This window comes from Tursiops truncatus, chromosome 20 (assembly GCF_011762595.2).
Source record: "Tursiops truncatus isolate mTurTru1 chromosome 20, mTurTru1.mat.Y, whole genome shotgun sequence".
Classification (NCBI taxonomy): Eukaryota; Metazoa; Chordata; class Mammalia; order Artiodactyla; family Delphinidae; genus Tursiops; species Tursiops truncatus.
Genome location: NC_047053.1, coordinates 47,085,752 through 47,108,603, shown reverse-complemented (window position 1 = coordinate 47,108,603; position 22,852 = coordinate 47,085,752). Strand labels below are relative to the sequence as shown.

The following is a 22,852-nucleotide window of genomic DNA, read 5'->3' as shown; positions in this document are numbered from 1 at the left end:
AGCAGTAACCAGATGATAAGAGAAGTGATGGTTGGGCCTTCATAGGGCGAGTGGGGATCGGCCCAGCGACTGGGTCTGCTCGGGCAGCCAAACAGAGCGCCACGGGTGCTTGAACAGCAGAGAGGTGTGTCTCATCTGAGGCCTGGAGGCCAGGGTCCAGGTGTGGGCAGGGTGGTTCCTCCTGTGGTCTCTCTCCTGGGCATGTGCAGGCCACCTTCTGCCTGTGTCCTCACATGGTCTTCCCTCTAAGTGTTGTGTCCTGATCTTTTCTTAGAAGGACACCAGTCCTATGGGAGTGGGGCGCACCCAGATGACCTCGTTTTACCTTGATTGTCTCTGTAAAGACTCCCTGCAAAAACAGTCACCAATGAGGTGCTGGGGTTAGGCCTAACACGTGAATTCTTAGGGGACGAATTCAGTCCCTGACACCCAGCAGCCGTAAGGCCCCCACCTCAAGGTGCAGTGGGCTGGTATGTGGGGGACCACGTGCCCTGGGGCAGGGCTGAGAAGTCAGGCAGGTGTGGCAGGGCCTGGATGCTGGAAGGCGTCTGCGGCCTTGCAGCGTCCTGCTCCTCTGAAGTCGGGACTGGCCGGATGTGCCTCTGGATAGGAAGGAAGTGGCCGGGCTGGTGGGGCCCGCGTGTGGACCCTGCTGCGCGGCTCCTGGTCTGAGGGGGAGGCTCTCCCAGTGGCACAGACCCCACCCAGCACTCACTGGCCCCTTCTCCAACCTGAGCCCACTTGTGGCTTCCTGCCCCCAAGACCTATTCCAGGAGGGGTCAGTCGGGTTGGGGGCACCTGAGGATCCAGGTCCTGAGGGAGAGCAGGGGTGGGAGGCGGGTGTCCACAGCCCCAGGAATCGGTGATGGTGCTCGGTCCCTGAACGTGGGCCTGTGGGGCTGTGGGAGCTTGGCTGCCCCTTCCTCACCTTGCATCACCTATGCCCATCCCCTGCAGGGGCCCAGAAAGTTCCCGCCCTCAGATCAGGACCGGGAGAGTTGGCCAGAATTTTGTCTTTTTCCTGGTGTCGCCCACCCCGTGGCTCAGGGCCTCCTGGGCCCCCTGCCTCAGGGCCGTAGGGGTGACGGGAAGGGGTACCCGCCCCCCCCCTTGGTCCCTCCTCATGGGAGGCCGCCATGCTCCCTGGTGTCACTCTGGGCTCCATGCCAAAGACATAAGTTGTCACTTTATTCTAATGTTGGCAGCTTCCCCAGAAGCTGGCGGAGGCCGAGAACCAACGTTTCGCTGCAGGGCCGCTTGTCAGCCTCTCACGCCCCGGGGCGACCCTTTGGCCGGGCTGCCAGGCCAGCTGGAGCGCCCCCCCCAGCATGAGGGCCAGCTCGGCTGCCCCCCAGGCCTCTCCTCTGGCTCCCAAAAGAGCCAGCTGTGCTCCCACCGCCTACCCCTCTCTCGGCGGCAGGGGACTGTCCTGGGCAGCATGGGTGCCTTGATTCCTGATGCTGGGTCCTGCTGCAAATGCTCTTTTGTGCACCCTTCTTGAGAGGCTGTGGTGAGCTTGGCCTCTCTGTGCACTGGTGGGACCCTGGCCCTTGTCCCCGCTGGAGGTGGTTGGGCTGAGAACATGCATGCCTGGGGGCGGGGGAGGGGTGCTCTTGTGGTCTGTGGGGGGCTCATGGCCCATGGGGGGCGTCTCATGGAGGACGTGGGGAGGGGGGCCTAGTGCTGTTAAAGTGAAATCAGCCGGAGTTGATCCCTGCTTGGTTTGTTCTTGTTCGTTCGGGGGACTTTTCTGCAGCCACCACCAGCTTTGACTGTCCTGTCCTCACCTCACAGGCCATTTCATTCTGGAAGCTGCTGCGTCCACTCACTTTGTCAAGTGCAGACCCATTGTTATCTTCTCTCTGGCTGTAACCAAGAGAGATCCAGCGCAAGTTCTGCCTCCTCCAGGAAGCCCTCCCAGCACTCACTGAACTCCAGTTGGTTTTCTTCCCTTAAGAATGGTCCCCAGGACAGATGTCCCAGTTAATATAGGGGAGCAGAGGCAGGAGTCATGCAGAGCTGCAGTGTGAGCTGGGCCCTCTGTCCAGAGCCTCAGGTAGTCGGTGCTCCTGTGGAGGGCAGTTACAGCAGGCAAGGACAGCCTCCCTTGAAGGACGGCTGCCACCTTCCCCTGGCAGTGCCTGGACAGTGGCCCCGCGTTGGATGTGGGTTGTTGGCTGCAAAGCTGGCGCCTGCTCTTCCTGCCACAGAGGTGGGATGAGAGGACAGGTGGTCAGGGGTAGTCAGGCACCAGGCCCCCCCCTCAGATGACCAGGTATCCTGGCATCAGCCCTTGCCCTTGCTCTGACGTTGCTGGAACGTGGCTTGTGAGGGAGCCCAGGGCAGGCGGAGTTGCTGTGTGGCACCTGGTCCTGTCCTGCCTGCCTCGGTGACCTGTCCAGAGAGCACTGAGGCCCGTGTGGAGAAAGGGACAAGCTGGGCTGTGCAGCCAGCCTGTAGTCGAAGCCGGGACTGGCTCCACCAGGACCCAGAAGGCTGGCTCTTAGCCTCCCCGAGCCTCTCTCCATCCGTCTGTAAAATGGACAGTGGCGCCCCCCACCAGTCCAGTGAAGATTCGGGGTGATGGGGTGTAAGGCCGCCCCTCCCCAGATGGCAGATAGAGCCCAGCGAGGTCTCATCCCCTGAGTTTGTTATAACAGGCGTCGACTGTGTAGGGAGGATGCAGCCTGGCTTGGCCACGACACGCGTGCACACCCATACATGCACACATACGCACGTGTGCACTGGACGCAGGCAGACACCCCACCCTGCCTTCCTTGACTGCAGGAGGGCAGGAGGGGAAGCAGGAGGCACGTCACTTCCCTGTGTCAGCAGAGAAACTTTGCTCTTTGTTTGTGGCAGCCCTGCCAGGAAAGTGCTGGAGGGGGGCTGTCGCCAGGAACCAGAGCCGTGAGGGATAAATAGAATTCCCGCGCTGGCGAGTGGCAGACCCTGGGCGCGGGCGTGGGAGCAACTGGAGCACAGTCCCTGGACAGAGCCCCCTCTCTCCTTGCGACCCCAAATTGGGGATAGGGGCGTCCTGCTGCCCCTTGTCCTCACTGGCCAGGCAGACCCGTGATCCAGGTCACTCAAAATGGGCGTCACTGTGCAGACGCTGAGCTGCCCAGGAGCCGGCCAGGCAGGAAGTCCTCTGCGCTCACGGCTGCTGGGGTGCTGACACCACCGCCCCTGCAGCCAGGCCCGGCCCCTCCCATCGGCTCCCTGGACATGCAGGGCTGGAGGCCCGGGGTGGGGGTGGGCGGGCCAGCCCTACCGTGGAGATTTGGTTTAAGGCCTGGATTCCTGGGACTGCAGGGGTGGCAGGGACATCCAGTGTGGGGACATCTCGGCAAGAGGGCCACCATGAACCGCGCCTGAGCTTGCAAGAGTCTCCGGCAGAGATCCCTCCTCTCCCTGACCTTTCTGGGGCGCTTGTGTGGTGGGGTGGCAGGGAGCCCTTGTGGCAGCCCAGCTTCCTGAGGGCACCTCATAGGCACTGAGCCAACCAAGGAGTGATAGAAGGTGCTGAGCGCAGTGCTTGGCCCACGCCCCCTGCAAGGGGGTCGCACACACAGTCGCCACGTGCCACGGCATGGCGTTTGAAGGGATTTGGTTTCATCTGCGTAGCACAGATGTCAAGTTTGGAGAAGGTGCTGGTCACTGCCCACGTTGTCGGGTCTCTGTCCCGGCTGCGGAAAAGCGGTCTCAGGATGCAGAGCCTCTCCCAGGCCCTTGAGTTTCACGACAGGCGTTTCACGACAGAGGTGTGTGCGGGGAGGCCGCCCTCCTGGCCTGGCCTTCGTTTGCACACACCCTTTGGCGTCGATAAGGAAATGCATTCCCTTCCCTTTGGGAAGTAAACAGGTCTCCCTCTTCCCGCCCTCCGTGGGAGGACGTCTTGGGGTTTGCATCTCAGTTCCCTCCATTGCTCCAGTAAAGAGTCCCATGGAAAGACACCGTCGTTCCATCACTTCTGAAAAAGTATCGTGGGGCGGGTAATGTGTAGCAGAGCCCCACGGCCTCCTCGCCATGGCAACCGTGCCTCTGTTGGCTTCCGGCTTCCCCTCCCAGGGCCCCCTGGTGCGTGGAGGGGCTGCGCAGGCCCCTGGTTAGGGGAGCGCTCACTTGCAGTGGGCGTGGCAGGGCCCCACTCCAGGCTTCTGATGGTGGGTTTGGGCCCATCATGGGCCTAGCACGGCCCCCTGGGTCCAAATGCCTCTGCCTGAGCCCTAGGATGGCAGTGGACTCAGGCTCTGAGAGGCCCCCAGTGTCGGGGGCCCCCTCCCACAGAGAAATCCCCTGCAGAGAGGATCCCCCACCAGAGGGGCTAGGCCCTTTTTGGGCCACCAGGGTCCCTCCTGACAAGGTCGTCTTGGACCTGGCTGGTCTCTGGTGGTCGCGGTTCTAGGAGATCGGTGACCTGGAGGTGGATGGGAGCCCGCTCTCTGGCCAGGGCAGCATCTGTGAGGAGCAGGGAGGAAGAATAGCTTTTGGCCAGGGAAGGAGGGCCCCCCTGGGACACCAGCCCCCCAGCATTTATGCCTCTGCCACTGCCTCCAGGCAGGCGAGTCAGCGGCACCTGTGTGACCCGGCAGTGCCCTGGCCAGGTGTCCTGGCCGACACCCCAGCACCCCTCCTGCCCTGCCCCTCGCTCCCACATTCCTCGTGCCTGAGCTCAGCAGCTGTGCTAAGGAAGCGAAACCTGGCGGCTGTCCCCGTGTGTCACTGGGCGGCCGTGGGTGGGCTGCCGAGGTGACCCTCTTTGTTGGCCTGGGTGGCTGCTGGCCTATTTCCTGCTGTCATTGAGGATGTTTGGGGCTCTAGGGAGGGAGCTGTGGAGCTTCCTCTCCTGCCCCCGGGATGGGTGGGGGCTGCAGTCCTAGAGCTCTGCAGCCCAGGTCTGCCCTCACATATTCCCACCCTAGGGCCTTTTTCAGCCCTGTGCCCATCGCTGCAGCGAGAAATGCATCTTACACTGAAATGCTGTACACACGCGCGAGCACATGCACAGATGTGCATGTGCATGTCTGGAACACCAGAATCGGGGACAGAAGCCACCCTTACTGGGTCTATACCCTGCTTTCGGTCCATTTCCTTTGAGCAGACACATCCGCCCTCCAGTGCTTTTCTGCCCCGACACAGGTCTGGGTGGCGCTGAGCAGCGAGGCTGAGGGCTCAGCCAGCCTGTGCGTGTACCCTTGGCAGACAGCCCCACACTGAATTCCCCTCCGCGCCCTGCCCGGACGCCAGTCCCTCGTCTGCTGCCTGTTACGTGACATCCCTGCCCTGACTGCTGGGCACTCTTCAGACTGGATGCATCCAGACTTGGGTTCCCCCCTGCAGAGTCGTCCCCAGACCACTGAGCTTCGTACTGCCCCCTGACCCCATCCCACATTGCAGTGGGGCCAGCTCTCTGATCCACCTTCACATCTTAGGTTTCTGTGCAGCTCTGAGGGGTCTCCCGCGTCTGTGCGGTCTCAGCTACAACCTGGGCTCCCTGGAGCAGTCAGGGGTACATTTCCTTTTGAAATGTAGTTGGATCGACCCTCGGCTTCCTGTCAGGGAAAGCAGGTGTCCCTGCCACGGGCTGCGAGGCAGTAGGTTTGGGCCATTAACTGCACACTTCCTGCCTCTTCTTACCTCCCGCCACCCTTTACCCTGCTCCTGGCATCCTGTCCCTGACACCAGCAGGCCCTGGCCTTGGGGCCTTTGCATGCCCCTGCCTGCAGCCCTCCTCTCTCGACGACATGCTTCTCTCCCCTGCTGTCCCCTGAGCCGTGTCCTGCTGTCTCGTTCTCCAGGTACGGGGTCCTGCCCGGTGTGTGAGGTGGGCCTGCCTTCCCTCTCGGGACTTTGTCCCATGGGGTCACTGCTGCGTCCCCCTGTGTGCCTCAGCCCCGGTGCAGCACGTGGCAGGTGCCCTCGCCTTTGTCGTGTCCAGAAAGGAAGGTGCACCTGCTCTCTGGACTCAGGCATGTGTCAGGTGTATCTCCTTCCCAGGTTCCCTGCACGGCGTAGAGCAGGTGGGCACCCAGCCCCGGGTGTTAGGAGGTGGTGGCTCAGGCTCGGGGTCTCATCACCCTTGGGCACAGGTCTCTGTTCCTCTTTGTGCTGACACTCCAGGCTGCTCCTCAGGGTGGGCGACAGAAGTAGTGGGTTTTTCTGGAGCCCAGATCCCACAGCCCTTCTCGGAATCCATTGTCGGTCCTGCTGGCTGAGGGCCCGGAACAGGGATAGAAGGGTGTTACCTGGGGCTGGGGCTGCCTTTGGCCTGTTGGCCGGGATGGGGCGGGCACTGCCTCTGTTCATGCAGAAGCACCTGGGGCTCTGCGGTCTGCCCACGGGGCCAGGCAACTTTCCCTCCCTGGTGACGTTTCTCTCTTACCCTGCGGAAAGATCAGACACATATCACGATAATTGACCCGAAGATGTAGGATGTGGCCGAGGTGGGGTTCTCCTTAGAAGCTCCTTGCAGTGTTCTCGCTGGCTGGGGTTGGCACCCAACCATCAGGGTACATTACCCAGTAGCGCTCACGTTTGGCTGTTGTTTGTGTGTGCCTGTTTTTATGCCTTGTAATTAAAACATTTATTTGGCCTTCGCAGTGAAAATCTAATTTCTTCAGTCTAAGGACTAGTGGTATTGGCACCAAGACTTGAGTCCATCAGGCGAGCGGATCCAGAGCCTGCTGGATTATTCATCGTGTGGTGTTTGCAGTCAGGCTGTGCATTGCTCTAATCAGAGCTGACGTTTCGTAATTGATGTGTTGAATGAAGATCGTGGTGGGAGGGGGCTCCAGGCAGCGATGAACCCTTTGTGTGTGGCCTGCGGAGGGACCTTCCTCGCTGACTCAGCCCTGCCAGACGGGGTAATGGCACCTCAGCGCAGCATATCTGAGCGCCGGATGTATGTCGGGTACTGCCCCACGTGTCATACGCATGCTCACTTGTTTAATCTGCAAGGCCCCTATGGAGCAGGTTCTGTTCTTTCCCCCATCGTACAGGTGTCAAAACTGAGGCTTGGGAAGGTCATTTGCCCAAGGACATTCAACAGGGGCAGAGCTGGGATTTGGACCCGGGGCCCGGCCATGGCTTCGTGGTCTTGACCCCGCATGTGATGCTTGTGGGATTTTCCCCTCGCCGTTCAGGCCCCCAAGCCGCCGGGTGCCTTGCCTCTGATGCCGTTCCCTGCTCTCTTCCAGACCATCATGGAGCAGTTCAACCCCAGCCTGCGGAACTTCATCGCCATGGGCAAGAACTACGAGAAGGCGCTGGCAGGTGAGGCTGACGTCCCTGGCCCGCGGGTGCGAGTGAGGACATCTCAGTAGGTGGACAGCTCCTGGGGCCTGATTAGGGAGGGACTGCGGTGTTTCCAGAAGCACACCGTGGCAGAGTGAAGGTGGAGGTGCTGCACCACGGAGGGCCATGATGTTTAGCGCACACTGTGGACATGGGGCCAAAAGTGGCAGGATGGTTCCAACCCTGGAGCTGGGGGGATCGGCCTGCACATTTCAGGCCGATGGTGGTTCCTTTCCTGAAAGCATCACCCAAGGACATCTTACCCCCGGGGGTTTTCTCTCAGAGTGACGTAACTTCATTCTCAGCTGCCCAGCGTCGATGGCCTAGGGTGAATCCGTCAAGGCCCGGCCTGGGGTCTCCCACTCACGTGCCCCAGCCCTTGGACATGAGGCACAGGCCTCCTTCCAGGCTCCTCCACCCCCACCTGGGCCCCCAACAAAGTTCTGTGGAGGGGGGGCCTGGAGGTGTCCTCCCTTCCCCATCTTCCTGGACTGCCCCATAGGACAGAGCCCCTCAGCTGCCCTCGGCCGCCCCAAGGCCAGGCCTGGGCCCGCTAGGCTTTCCTTTCATCTCTTTGAAGGAGCCCACCCTGCCCGGCAGCAGACGCGCTCCAGCTGCTGGGGTGCGGAGCCCGCACGCACTTCCAGACTGCAGAGCAAATTGCGTGTGCTTAATTGAAAACTACCTAAATAAAATGTGATCAAGTGTCCAGTAATAAGTCCCTAACTGGGTTCTGGAGAAAACAGATTAGAAATAGTAATTATGCTGCTGGCGGGTGCTCCCCATGGTCCTGCTCCAGAGGCGCCCTCGTCCTCCTTCCAGCGTGAAGTGCAGCTGGGGGGGCTCTTCTGATGAAGGAGTTTGTGGGCACACCCGGGGTCTTGAAGGGTCTCCAAGTTCTTGGAGGAAGCTCCATCCCAGGCAGTGGGCAGCGGGCACCAGGTGTGGTCCCAGGAAGTCAGCAGGCCCGGCGCTTCCCGTGCCAGTCCCTTGCGAAGTCAGGTTAGAGCAGAAGTTGCCCTGGGAAGTGGTGTGAGTCCCCCGGCTCCGTCCCGGTGGTGCTGCCTTTAGCCCACTTTGAGCGTGTGACTCACTCCCACTTACTTGCTCTCTCTGAGACCACAGACGGGGACAGAGTCCTCAACCCAGGTTGGCTGGGGGGGTCTTCCTGCCGACCTACTTTGCAAGTCTCCTGCCTGGGGTTGGCGTTTGTCTCGTCAAGACACCAGGCCTTGTGGTCAGGGTGGCACACTGCGATTTGACTTGAAAAGCTCTGGACCCAAGCGGTACACTGTGCTCTTACACAGAGAAGGAGCTCTCAGGATTGGAACGAGAGAACATCAACAAGAAACGGGCTTAGGTCCTGCCGGGGCTGGAGCCTGCTGGGCACAGGGGAGGCGGCTGACTGCCAGGCAGGCAGGATCGCCGAGTAGGTGCTGCGGGTGTTGCTACTTCCCAGCGAGGGAAGTGACTGCCCCTTCCTCTTCTCTCAGGTGTGACGTATGCTGCCAAAGGCTATTTCGATGCCCTGGTGAAGATGGGCGAGCTGGCTAGCGAGAGCCAGGGCTCCAAAGAACTCGGTAAGACCCCTAAATGTGGCAGAGACCCCGGAAGTCCCTGAAGTCGTTGGATGTCCCCATGCCGATCTGGGACCCCGCCCTGTCCTGTGTCTGGTCCTTTGATTTGGGATCAAGTTTTCCCTGTCCAACAAGGGAAGACTTCCTAAAATGGCAGTTCCCTTGGAGCTGGCGAGGACTGTGGGGCACACACCCTGCTGAGAATGGGGCGCACCGGGCGGCTCCAGGTCCCCTGAGAAGCACGGTGTGGGGATGAGGAGACAGGCAGATCCACGTTTACGGGGGTGTTTGTGGCAAAACTTGAATGGTCGGCATAGGGGAGCCATGTGAAAAGTTGGACTCAGATGATGGTCTTTAATGGTGTGGGGAAAGGTTCTTGGTATAAAAATGAGCCAAAAAGGAAAAAAAAAATGAGCAAAAAAGGATGCAAACCCATAGCATGGTGTGACCAGATTTTGTAAAAATACACTGGGGGCCGTTTGTCTCATAATACAGGAGGAGACCCCAGAAGCTCAGCAGGTAGAATTCCTGGGATGGGTTGTCTTCTTTATGCTTTTACTGGGTTTTGCACATTCCCAGCATGAGCTCACGTTACTTTTATAGTCGGGGCACACAGTGTGAAATGGCAAGAGCTGTGGGCTCCCTTGGAGAGGCTCTCGGTTGTTGGCAGGTTGGAGGGTGTTTGTTTTCTCTGTGTGTCCATTAATTCCAGCTCCCAGAGGTGCCTCTGTCTTATCTATGGTGCGGCCTTTAGCAGAGGCTGCCCGCTCTCGCCCGCAGCACCGCCCTTCAAACTTTTCACACCGCCCTACCCCGTAAGTCAGGCCTGCCCACTGCCGGGCTTTGTGGTGCCCTCTGCTGCTCCCTGTTTGAGGACACGGTGGCCCAGCTGGCCCTGCCGTCCCGGCCCTGGGTCCACACCTTCCCCAGCAGGCCTGCCAGGTGTGTGTGCTGTGTGTCGTGACTGCCACCCCGGCAGAGCAACAGTGGCGTCCGGGTTTTCCTGAGAACAGAGAACAGTGTAAAAGCCAGACACAACTATGGGACCTTCCTGGGCTGGGAGCAGGGGCAGGCGACCATGTGCAGGCGAGGCTGGGCGGAATGAGTGACCAGGGCTGGACTCCTCATGTGGGCTGGGCTCTGCTCACCTGGATGTGGGCCTTTCTTCAGTGTCTACAGAGCTGGCTGGTGTCCGGCTCTGTGGCTCTAGAGGGAAACCTGCTGGCCTCTTGGGGATGCTCAGCTGACCTGCCCTGGGCAGCCCCGTGAGGACATGGAGGCCGGGGTGCTGTGGTCAGGCCTGCGGGCTCGGCCTGGCTGGTGACGTGTTGGATGTTTGGGCAGATGGAGGCCTGGACCCCTTTGTGATCAGCGATGGCCGTGAACCAACCGACTCTGAGCTCAGAGGCCACGCATGGGCCCCGCCCAGCACTCCTGGGCATCCCGGCTGCGACTCCTGCAGCCACTGTCTGGACCCCTTGGAAGAAAGTTGGGTGTTGTGTGTGATCCTGTGTGTTTATACACGGCTCTTGTCTGTGAAAGGGGCGCTTTCCTATCGTGGTTAATCGTGGTGGCCTTCTCCCCGCAGTCACACACACGTGTGGAAGGGGAGGGTCTGTCCACGGGGAGATCGGGTCCCACGTGGCCCCATAGTGAGGGTGGGCATGTGCGAAACCGCAGTGAGATTCCCGTGGGCAGAGTCCTTGGGAGTTGTTGCTACAGCAGGCCCCGTGAGCAGGACAGCAGGCAGACTTCTGCTGTGGAGTCCGCACATGGAAGGGGCGGGCGGGGGGTTGGAACATCCCTCCACCCACCACTCTAGGAGCTGTCTGGGCTCCGGCCTGAATCAGGGAGCTTCTGGTTTACTTGTGGGTTTTTGAACTCTCTCCAGGGGCTTTTGGGGCTTTGTGCATCTGCGGAGGTGGCTGGTGAGGACTCTGTTTCCTCTACTCCCAACGGTTCTGACACCAGATGTGGGTTTTCCTGCACCAGCCAGCCCTCCAGTTTCTGAGGACCCCAGCTGGGCGTCCCATAGTTCAGCTCACTTCTGACACCATCTACCCAGGGTCAGTGCAGACCCACAGGGTGAGGGCCCCATCCCGAGGGACTGCCCCCCACCCCATAGGCTGGCACAAGTCATGGGTCCCCAGTTCACCACAACTCTGTCCAATTTGGCTACAAATCGGGTTCCCACCACTCCCTCCTCAGACCTGGTAGTTTGCTGGAGCGGCTCACGGGACTCGGGGAGGCTTACTTCAGAGTCCCAGTTTGTTGTAAAGGGTATAACGAAGGACCCAGGTGAACGGCCGGAGGAAGGGCTGCACAGGGCAAGGTCTGGGAGGGTGCCGAGCGCAGGAGCTTCTGTCCGCGTGGAGTCGGGGTGCCCCACCCTCCCAGTCCATGGCTGTGTCCATCACCCTGGAAGCTCTCTGAACGCAGTGGTTTAAGGGTTTCCAGGCATGAACGATTGTTGGCTCCGTCTCCAGCCCCTCTCCCAGAGGATGGGGGTGGGGCCCAAAGTGCCACTTCTAGCCCTGGCTCGGTCTTTCTGGTGACCACCCCCATCCAGGAGCCCACCCAGAGTTGCCTCATTAGAACAAAGGATGCTGCTATCACCAGGAGATAACAAGGGATTAGGAGCTCTGTACCAGGAACGGGGGCAGAGACCAGTGTGCCTTTCTTCTCAGGTCACTGTCAGCCCTGCTCTGGGAACTGAATTTTTTCTTTTGGCGACAGCTTTACTGAGATGTAATTCACATGCCATACAACTCAGCACTGAAAGTGTACAATTCACTGGTTTCTGATGTATTCACAGAGTTCTGCAACCATCACCATATCTAGTTCCCAAACTTTTCCTCACCCTCAAAATGTAAGCCGTCCCCATTAGCAGTCCCTCCCCCTCCCCCAGCCCCTGGAAGCCACTGATCTGCTCTCTGTGTCTGTGGCTTTACCTGCTCTGGATGTTTCGTATGGATGGAAGCGTGCACTGACCCATTGTGACCGTTTGTGTCCAGCTTCCTTCAGTTAACATGTGTCTTCGAGGTGCATCCACGTTGTAGCGTGTCGGCTCCATTCTTTTTATAGCTGAATAATATTCCATTGTGTGGATTCCATTCCCCAGTTGATGAACATCTGGGCTGTTTCCATGTTTTGACCAGTTTCCATAGCACTGGTGTCAGCAGTCGGCACAAGTGTCTGTGTGGACACTTCATGTATGCCTGGGAGGGGAACTACTGAGTCACACGGTTGGAGTTGAATTTATATTAAAGCAGCACACACCCTGGTTTAAAAATAAGTCTCCCTGCCCCCCACGTGCCGAGGCCCTCTTCTCAGCCCTGCATGTCGTCTGCCTGTGTTTGCTTCCATACATGTAAACAGGCAGGTTTGTGCTGCTGTTTTTCATGTTTTTGTTTTTTTTTTTTAATTTTTCGGCTATGCCGTGCGGCATGCGGGATCTTAGTTCCCCGACCAGGGAGCAAACCCGCACCCCGTGCGGTGGAAGCACGGAGTCTTAACCACTGGACCGCCAGGGGAGTCCCTGTGCTGTTCTTTTTAATTTTGGACATTATTTAATTAATGTTTTTCTAGGAGATTTGGATTTAGCATTTTTATACCACTTCTCACCCCACCCAATAGAACGATGACAACTCTTGCTTAAATCGGTGTCCAGTATAGCCTTTGTGCGGTGCTGGCGGGAATACTCAGCTCAGACAGAGCAGTCTGACTGCAGTGCAGCGGACTGCACGTCTGAAGTGGAAGCATGATGAGATGGACATGCGTGCACACCTGCCTAGGTAGTACACACCTGCCCAGCTAGCAAATGGCCCTGTCACCCCCAGCATTTCCTGGGGCCCCCCCAGAAAACCTCATGCCTTTCTCCCTCCGTGCCCCCCACCCCTTGCCAGGCAACCACTGCTGTGTATTCTGCCCTGAGACTCGGTGTGCATTTGCTCAAGTTTTGTGTAAATGGACTCGAGTAGTGTGTGCTGTGCTCTCTCTTGGTCTGGCCTCTTATCTCATGATTGTTTTGAAAGTCATCCCAATGTTCCACGTACCTCCAGACCATCCTGCCTTCGTGGCAAGTAGTTTCCGCTGCGTGGAGGTGACCCATTGTTTATACATTCTTCCGTTGATGGACATTTGGGTTGTTTCCAGTTTGGGGCATTTCCATGTCTGCATTTCTCTAACGAAGTAACGACATCGAGCATCTTTTCACATAGTGTTTGCTGTTTGTTTATCTTCTTTGGTGAAATGTCTCTTCAGATCCTTGTCTCCCTTTTTTCAGTTGGGTTTTTGTCTTATAATTGAGTTGTAAAAGTTCTCTGTGGGGGACTTCCCTGGTGGCGCAGTGGATAAGAACCCACCTGCCAATGCAGGGGACATGGGTTCAATCCCCGGTCCGGGAAGATTCCCACATGCCGCAGAGCAACTAAGCCCATGTGCCACAACTACTGAGCCTGAGCTCTAGAGCTAGAGCCCATGCTCCGCAACAAGAGAAGCCACTGCAACGAGAAGCCCGTGCACCGCAACGAAGAATAGCCTCTGCTCGCCACAACTAGACAAAGTCTGTGCGTAGCAACAAAGACCCAACATAGTCAAAAATAAATAAAATTAAATCTTATATAAAAAAAAAGTTATCTGTGTATTCTAGGTTGAAGTGCTCTCTCAGATACATACTTTGCAGATATTTTCTCCCAGACTGGCCTTTCATTCTTGTCACAGTAGTTTATTTATTTGTTTGGCCGTACCACATGGCATGTGGGGTCTTAGTTCCCCAACCAGAGATCGTACCCCCTGCAGTGGAAGCGTGGAGTCTTAACCACTGGACCGCCAGGGAAACCCCTGTCACAGTGGCTTTAGAACAGAAATATTTAATTTTAATGAAGTCCAGTTGAGTGATATTTTTTCTTGAGCTGTGGTCCATAGGTTTTTGTTACTATTTTGACAACTTTGTTTTTGCTGGAGTTAATAATTGCTTCCCTTCATTTGCATAGTCGTCAGTTTGCGATCATTAACTCGCTCCCAAACCCAAGACCGTGCTCTGGGACTCCTCCCTGCCGGCCGCAGTCCTGTTGATCTGGCTGCTTCTTCCCCTCTTGGAACTTGCCTCCTGGAGCCCCGACCTGCTCTGATACCCTGGGCCGGTGGCTGGGCCATGCATGGGACACCCCTTCTCCAGTCTGGGACCATGTTTTCTGGGTCGTGGGTCCTGTTTTACTCCCTCAATTAGGGAGATCATCCTTCCTTTTAATGGTTCCTTAGCGGGAAGAGGGGAAATAACGTTTCTGAGCCCATGTCTGTCTGCGGGTGTTTCTCTACCTCGCACTGATGGCTTAGAATTCCAGGTGGGAGACCGCCTTCCCTCGGGGTCCTCACCCCCGTCCTCTGACTTCTGGTGTTGCAGTCTTCACTGTCGTTTTGGCTGATTTTTTTTTTTTTTTAACCGTGAGTTTTTTGTTTTTCCCTCCTGGAAGCTTTTGAGATCTTTGTCCTTGGTTGGCTGTTGTGAAATTTCCAGACGTAGCTCCAGTGTGTATGTTGGGGGAGGGCCCAAGGGGGCCTGGAGAACAAAGCATCCCAAGGGTGGGTGTGGTGTGTGGCCTCCCGGGCCACAGGACGGGGCAGGGGTTAAGCTGCAACTCCGACCTTGGGTGAGGCCAGCAAGGGCACCAGGAGGGGCGGAGGACAAGAGCAAGGGTATGTCCACAAGTGCAAGGTGGACAAAAACGAGGCATTCTGGCAGAAATGGGAAAGTCTGGAGAGGAGGGAGGAGGGCGAGGCTGGGGGAAGGGGGCAGGGCCTGGCAGGAGCTGGGGCTTCTGGCCGTGGGAAGCTGGGTTTGTGCAGCCTGCTTGTTGTACCCGCATTCCGATCCGCCTGTTGCCTGCAGTAGCGGGTGTTGCGTTTTCACTGCTGTAGAATATTCCGTGAACACGTGATGAACACAGTGTATTTCTCTGTCTTCTCGATCGGCGCTTGGGTTACTCCCGGTGGGGGTGGGTTTGCTGCTCTGAACGAGCTAGTCCTCAGGACCATGATGCCAAGCCCACCGTGGGGTGACCTCCACGTGGTTCCACAGCAGCCGCTGCCCCAGGGCTCACCGGTGTGACGCCACGGGGCTCTCCCTTCTGGCCCTGCTGTCCTCCCACATGACCGGTGTGTGAGGGTTCGCGTTGCTCCTGTCTGAGTGAGGCTGGGCACCGCTGCCTTCTATTCCCGTGCCCTCGTGTCCCCCTCTGTGTGGGCGAGTCCCACCCGGCAGGCCACCCAAACCCCAGGCGCCGAGGCAGCAGCTCTGGTCCACCTGGTGCTGGAGGGGAGGGGAAAACCAAACCGGGACCAGCATCTCGGATACCAGCAGGACAATTGTTTCCGCTTTGTTGTAACTTGGGGCGTGCTGGGTGCCGGTGTACCAGGGGCCAATGACCCAGCCCAGGGGGGATGCCCGTCCTGGGGCTGCCCTGCAGTGACCTGCTGAGAAAGCTGAGGGCTTCCAGGTCCTTCTGAGCTTTGAGGCCCTGGTAGAAGTGGCAGAAATTTCAAATTGGGGACCTTGGCTCTTGGCTGGAGTGTGGTGGGGATTGGGGTTTGGTGGTGCACTTTGGCCACTGTCCTCATGGAACAGTGTCACTGGGTTACTTGCTAGGAAACGTTTTCTTCTCAGTTTCTTGGTCTCGTTAGCTCTGCCCGTGGCCCTGGGCATCTGTATGAGCTCCCCGTCCCCAAAAGCTGGTCGGGACCCCAGGTAGGGGGGCCTGTGCTGAGTCCTGAATTATCTGAATCTTGGGCATTCACTGACAGGCTGTTTGGTCTGGCATGTGGCCCATGTTTATAGGTTTCTGTTATGTTTGAAGAGAACATATGTTCCCTGCTTATTCCGATTCTGGGTGCAGGGTTCCTAATTGTGTTCAAATCTTCAGTAATTCCACCTCCTAATTAGTAAGTGAGAGGCATTTTTCTTACTCGCCAGGAAGGTGGGCTCATCAGTTTCTCCGTGAGGTTTTTGCTTTATGTGTTTTCCAGCTGAGTTATTGAGTGCGTAAACTACAAGTTATGTGCGGTCGTGTTTTCCTGACAGGCTGAACTTTATGAGGGGAACTCCTCTGTTCTCAGTAACCCTGTTTTCAGTCTGTTCTGTTTCATGCTGAATTTGTTTTCCTCCACCCTTCCTGTCTGCAGCCCTGGGGAATTACTCGTTTCTGACCACTTTCTTCTCGATAGACCTTACTCCCCAGGATGGAAGGGAAGAGATGCAAGGTCTCTGCTGTCCTGGGGATCAACCAGAGCCCTCAAGGGGTGAGTGCCTCTGGGGAGGTGGTGCTCCAGCCGAGGTGTGGCAGCAGCCTGGAGGGAGCTCTGCTCACACTGATGACATCCTGAGCCAGGCGCCGGGCTTCTGACCAGAGACTTAATCTCGAGGCCCTGCAAAGTGGGGCTTCATCTGCCCTCTTGCTGCCCACTTCCTGCTGGGATCCCTCTGGGTGTGGCCCCTGATGGTCTTGGGGTCAGGGATTGCCAGGCAAGCAGTGGCAGACACCCCGGCCACTCCCCGGTCCCCCTCCTTCCTCCGCTGATCCCTGCCCCGTTCTACCAGCTCTTCTTGCCTTTTCTTTGCCACGAAGGGCAGGAGCTGTATGGCTCCCGCTCTGCTCCCTGGGCCAACAGCCCACTAGGACGGTGTGGGAATCAGCCATGCCGACCCTCGTCTAATGCGTCGGGGGTACTGCACCCCCTCCCCATCTCCCTACGAGCCTTGCGCTGCATCCTTCCTGCATAGAGTGAGGGTCCCGAGCAGCACATCACCCCCCCGCCACGTCAGCCAACCACGTACTGCCCAGAGCTGCACCCCTTATCACCAGAGCAGAGGCTTCTGACGTGAGGTCTCCTGCTGTGAGCGAGGCTGAGGCCTGTGGAGGTCAGAAGTCACAGCCCAGTCGCTGTGCTGCTGCCCCTTTGTTCCTCGTCCCTGTGGAGAGCGAGTGGCCACTCTGCCTTTGGTCCCGTGGCCAGGAGGCGGCTTGGGGCTGCAGCTCCAGACCTCACAGAGGAGACGGCCTCTCATCTTCACTCCACTCGGCTCTGGGTTCGCTTTGATAGGCAGGCTGCTTAGTCGGGGTGCAGGGATGCCCGCCTTCCCCATCGCCTCGCCGCCCTCTCATCCCCCGCCACCAGCCACTCACACTTGCCGTGGACTTGTCTCCCTAACCGCCCCCCTCACGGCTCCGTTGAGGCACACCTGGTGCCGCCCCCGTCTCTTTGATCTGTGTACTCGGGGCAGCTTTTCCGAGGCCCTGTCTGCTTGCTTTCCTCACGGATTTCTGTGCTCGTGGGACTGACCGGCAGCTCAGGGCAGCAGAGGTGTCCCATCTGGGTCCGAGGCTCCAGGCCAGTCCCCGGTGTGTGCAGACCCAGGCCTTCCCCAGGCCAAGGAGCCAGGATGGTGGCCCAAGGGAGGGTGACCCCGATTACAGCACCCCGCGGGGGCTCACTCTCCAAACTCGTTGACCACAAACTTGGGGGTTTGCTAAGATCTGGGAGTGAGCATGTTTTCATGTTTGTTTCTCCTGCTTCTGTCTCTACCTTGAGCCTGGGGGCCACAGGGCAGAGGGGGCAGGTGGCTCCTTTGCTGCTGGCCACAGCAGGGTGCACCCAGCCTCTCCCCGTCCCCCTGACACGGGCAGCCTGAAATGCCAGCATGGTGGGGAGCATGGCGCAGAGTGGGCATTTCCAGACTGCTCCGGCCTGGGCTCCGGGGCTGCTCGGGGAGGAGGTTGGACCTCCAGGCGGGCAGGCTCCTTTTGCCCTGAAGGAGGGAACAGTGCAGATGCTGTCCTTTTATCCTAGGCACTGTCAGCAGTGCCATGTCCTCTCTGGGCTCTCCCATTGCCTTAAGCTTTAAGTCACAGGACACTCAGGTCACGTCAAAGCAGAGAGAGCAGGTGGAGACCCCCCCCACCGGTGCCTGTCACCTACTGGCACAGACCAAGTACGGCGGCATCTCAGCCGCGCCCTGTCACTGTTCCCCTGGGGTGATCCCGATGGCACCCCGTCGCTTCTCCATCCAGCCTCCGTGTGCACCGTCGGCAAGCCCGGCCTTGGCCATGGGGCTGAAAGCACACAGGTACCCCAGTCCAGGCAGTGGACAGGCTGGCTTCCGGGCCCTCTGCTCCAGCATCATGGCCACGCCGGATGGGCCTGGTGCAGCATCAGTCTCTGTTGTCCTGCTTGCTGGATTCTTCCCCAGTGTTGGCTCCTGGGGTGCCCTGCTCCTGGGGGTGCCACCATGGACCTTGACCTCATCCTTGGTGCAGGGGAGGCCACTGTCCTGTCCCCCTCCCCGAAAGCCGTGCCACCATCTGCAGGAGCCCCCAGGGAGCTGGCACTCCTGAGCACATCCTGCCCGCTGGGTGGCCCCCTGCAGCCAGGCCCCCAGCTCTACTCCCCAAAGCCACTGTGCAAAGAGCAGGGCTGAGCCCAGCACAGGCAGGAGTAGGAGGTGGAGGCCAGAGTCCAGTGCACCTGGGCTCTGGGCACAGTGCTCAGGTGGGCAGGTGACTCAGGGGCTCTGTGCCAGAATCATTCATGCAAGAAAAGAGGGTCAGTCAGCTGCCCTGTGTCTGTGCAGGAGGTTACGGTGACATATCCTGTGGAGCATTCTAGGCGTTCCTGGCCGGCAGCACTAACATGAGGCCATCATTGCAGCGAAGGGCCCAGCCTGCCCTGAGCCCTCTGTTTCCTCCGTGCGTGGCCAACCTTCATGCTGGGCCCGTCCCTCCCGAGCCTGTGTCCGGGGCCTCTGCCAGAGCCTCACCTGGACATTTCGTCCATCTGCGCAGCCGAGGGCCAGCGGCTGAGCGGCTGTTCTGTTTGGGCCTCACCATCTCCTGAGGCCTCTGTTGCGTTCTCTGCCTTTGAAGAGCCCGCTTGTTTGTGATCCCGGGCATGTGTGTGCTTGCAGGTGCCCTGGGCCTGTGCTTGGCTGCCACCTGCCTGCACCCATACTGGTATCTGCACCGCACCCATGAGAGAGCAGGAGCTCCGTGCTGGGCGGGGCCTCAGGGCAGGAGGCGGCTCCCTGCGCCTGAAACTGCGCCAGGTTTGGCCGCTGAGTCACTGGATTAAGGTGTGGCCTGAACACTCCCCTGGCGTTTGGCTGCTGTCCACGCCCAGCTACCTGAGTGAAGAACCGAGGCAGGCAGTCCCATGCCACCTTTGGAGACTCGCCCTGTGGGACTTGGCTACCTCTTCTGGTTCCTGTAGATGCCGGCTGACTTTCCCACGACTGCCTCATGCTTAGAGGCACGGGGTGGCCCTTTCCTGCGTGTGGGTCACTGAAATGCAGGGGCCATGTGACCCCAGGGGCCTTTGAGCCTGTTGCCGGATAGTTTCCTTGGCAGAGGTAGTTCTGAGATGGTGCCACAGGCCATCCACCAGGTCGGGGGGCTGCCCACCAGGTTGGCTCCTGTGCTCCCTGTGAGGCCGGGAGGTTGTCGGGCTGCATCACGGCCCCTTCCATGTCTTGCAGAGCTGTCAACACCTGGCTGGGGAGCCCGAGTGTGGCCCTGCCTTCCCTGCAGGTGGGGGACGGTCTGTCTCACGTCCACGTGCTGTCAGACCCTAACAGCAGGACCCACCTTTGACTGCTAAACCTGACAGCCGCCACTTGGAGGACTTAATTACAGCCGCACAGTGGGAGGCAGGTCGATTTCACATCCCTGAGGGTCCCGACTCAGAGGCCCCACGTCACCCTACACTGTGGTCCCATGATGGCCTGGCGTCCCCAGGCTGGCCTGGAGTGGACTCCTTCACCTCCTCTTCCCAGCTGATAACACCAGCAGCCCCCGCCATGGCACATGGAAGGAGTGTCCTTTAGCCCCTGGGAGAAGTGGCCGGCACACGGGCGGTCACCGGAGCCCCAGGAATAGGGTCCACGCTCTCCTGGCCTCCCTCAGGCCTCGAGCAGATCTTGACACCAGGCAGGTATTTTGCAGAGTCGCGGCCCTCGTGTCCGGCTTTGGGTGGACGCTAGACCGGTCAAAGCCTGGGGCTGAGCACAGGGTAAGAGGGCAACCTGGGTCCCCTCTCAGGGCCCCCTGCACTCACATGACTGCTGTGAAGGGCCAGGGGCTCCAGCGTGTCCACTTGGCCTGCCCTGATGAGAGCTTTATGGGGCAGGCTGGAGCCTTTGTCAGGAGGGATTAATAAACGTCTTAATGGGATCTGCCTGTTCTCAGCGACTCTGGCCATAGCAGGAGAGACGGCTCAGGGTGTTTTCATGCTTCCTCGGTGTCCAAGGGCCCACTCCAGGGTGGGAACATCCATAGAGAACAGCGGTGTGTGGCTGTGGTGACCCTACACCCTCTGGCCTGGTTCCTGGGGGTCCTGCTTGGGAGGAGGGGAAGGGGGCCCCCAGCTGTGGTTCATTCTGAGCCTGGTTCTGGTGGTGAGGTGGGGCTGGCAGGGTCTGTGAGGACCGGGCCTGGGGCTTGTTCCCACTGGGTGGGGGGGCATGTGACCTGACCGGGGTCCACAGCAGGAGGCTCGCCGAGGTCTTTTAAAGCCCATACTGCAGCAGCACGCCTGTGAGGGCTCTCCCACCACGGCCAGTCTGACTCGAGTGCCTGGGTGGCTGGAGGGCCCTGGGGGCCCCCAGTCCTGTGACCCCGCCGTGTCTCCCGTGAATTGAGGTCCCGCCGGCAGCGTGTGCTGTGTTCTCAGTGTGTCTGCAGCTGCCCGCCCCCAAGTGAGAGGGCGGAGGAAGCGGTCCTTTGTTTATCCTCCAGCAGGGAGCCCGTGGCCCTGGAGCATCCCACACATGGCGGGGGGCCTGGTGGGCACAGATGCCGTCTCGGGAGCCTCTGTGGCAGGTCTCCACCTGTTCCGAGGGGTGCTGGCCCCTGGGTCCCCGGCGTTGGCAGGAGGGCAGGTGTGTCAGAGGCACTGTGGACGCTCTGACCGCAGAGGACTGCTTCCATGATGAACGGTCCTCAACGGGGCCTGTTCCTGTTTGTGTCTCGCATGATTTAGAGCGAGTTGATGCCTGAGAAACCGTCCCCAGGAGAGCTGATGTCCACTTGGACAGTTAATCGGGGGCATGAGTGGGCAGGTTAATGCGGGTCCTCATGGCACTTGGTGAGGATCGGAGCAGCAGTGCCTGCCCGGCCTGGGGCGCAGCCTCACGGGCTCTGTGACCCCTGGAGGGTGGCCGCCCTGGAGGAGGGTCATCCACGTACCTTCCAGCTCTGGCCCTGGCCTGCCCGCCCTGCCGAGGTCCAGGTGGCCTCCTGTGGTCGGGGATTGTGGCCTTGGCCACTCATGTCCCTGCTCTGGGTGGGAATGTGGGAGGAAAACCCCTCCCTCTGTCCACATCCACGTTTCCCTGTCCCCTTGTGAGTCGCGTCAGGCAGGAGAAAAGACGGCATTTTGAAGCACGGTGATGCTGGCGGGTGGAGGGTCTGTCGATGTGAGTTCCTGCCCCACTGTCTCCCAGCAGCACAGCCAGCGTCTCGCAGCGTGCCCTTTCCTGCTGCTGCTGCGGGGACCCGGCTGAGCCAGCGCCTACCCAGCCCATGGGCAGAGGACTCCAGGTTGACCCTAAGTCCCCGCCTCCCTGTCGCCCAGGCTCAGCCCACGCGCTCCACGGCCTCCTGTCGGCCAGTTCCTTGAAGCAGCCCTCCAGTCGGCCTGGGCGGCCAGCCTGGGAACCCCGAAGCCCCGAGTGTAACTGTGGGTGCCTGAGAGCTTGTGGATTGGCCGAGGACACGTCCAAATGCATATTTGGCTTCAGAAGGCCCGGGGCAGGCCTGAGCTTCTGAGATCTGATCAGACTCCCGGTGTGGCTGACGCCGGTCCAGGACCTGACCCGGAGTAGGTAGGGCAGAGGCTCAGGACAGGAAGGAGGCCAGCCCAGACGGTTGGGCCACGTGTGGTCGGTGCCTCCTCCACCTCATTCCATGACACTCCGGTGCCTGGGCGTCCACTTTAGACACAGCACTGATACCGACACCGAGGGGCTGTGTGGTCTTGCTCTCCTTCAGAGCAGCAGTCAGGGAGGGTCCCTGTCCGCTATCATCACCATGGCAACAGCCATCGATTTTTGTCCTGGTTATCCTTTTGGCCACTTGCCATTTTTTGCCATTTTGTAGGCAAGAGAAGAGCCCTGCTTCTACCAGGGAGGAACTGGTGGCTTTGAGGCCAGCAGGGAGGATGGGGGGGTTGGTGGCTGATCCCAGAGGGGTCCCTCAGTGCTGTCTGAGCTCCGCATCCCATACCGCTGGCTCTCAAGGCCGACGCGACACCCCCGCAGCCCTTGGCTGTCTGTCTTCCCAGAACGCGAGAGCTCTATATTTGTGCCTTGTTCAGGCGTATGCTAATGAGCTCTCAGAGGCGCCTTTCCGCTCTGGAAGCCGCCAGAATAATTGAGCATTATGGATATTTGCTTCAGAAGGCTTCAGGAGGCAGCGGGCGCTCCCAGCCAAGTTTGAGCAGCTGACCCCTTGGCTCAAGAGCCCCTTGGCCACCGGCAGGGAACGGGAGCTCTGGCTCCTCCTGAAATGACAGATCCTCAAGAAACGAGTGTTTTGGCGCCCTCGGTGGCTGCCAGTGACCAAAAGGAACGCCATGACCACTTGGCAGTAATAGTGCGTCCTGCTCTCCAGGTTCAAGTCCAGCTCTGCGAAGACAGGGCTGGAGGTTTAGTCTCTAAAGGAAGGTCAGACACCTTCTCTGTGCGCCCAGCACCATCTGGGGCTGCTGTACCTGGGAGGAGGCGGAGAACTCCTGCCCACCCCACCGCGGCACACGCCCGCACACGTGAGTCTCATGGTCGCAGAGTCACGGCTGTGCTGGTCTCACCTCTGCTTCTCCTGGAGAGGTAGTCAGGGGTCTGGTGTCAGTGCCCAGGTGGGGTGAGGGCTCCCGGCAGGCCTGTGGCTGCTTTGGTCTTCACCATGGTCCCCCAAGCTCCACCCCTCACACTC

General features: G+C 59.3%; 1 protein-coding gene across 14 annotated transcripts in view; it reads left to right on the top strand.

Moving 5' to 3' along the window:
• Positions 1 to 22,852, top strand: part of BAIAP2 (BAR/IMD domain containing adaptor protein 2) — a 71,425-nt gene that overhangs the window by 8,181 nt on the left and 40,392 nt on the right. For all 14 annotated transcript variants that reach the window (XR_012328431.1, XR_012328430.1, XR_012328433.1 and 11 more), the window contains exons 2-3: positions 7,200 to 7,275; positions 8,790 to 8,876. Coding sequence is in view for 8 of the 14 variants with exons in the window: in XM_033847607.1 (XP_033703498.1) it covers positions 7,200 to 7,275; positions 8,790 to 8,876 (163 nt within the window). In the remaining 6 variants the exon portion in view is untranslated. The remainder of the gene's footprint in view (positions 1 to 7,199; positions 7,276 to 8,789; positions 8,877 to 22,852) is intronic.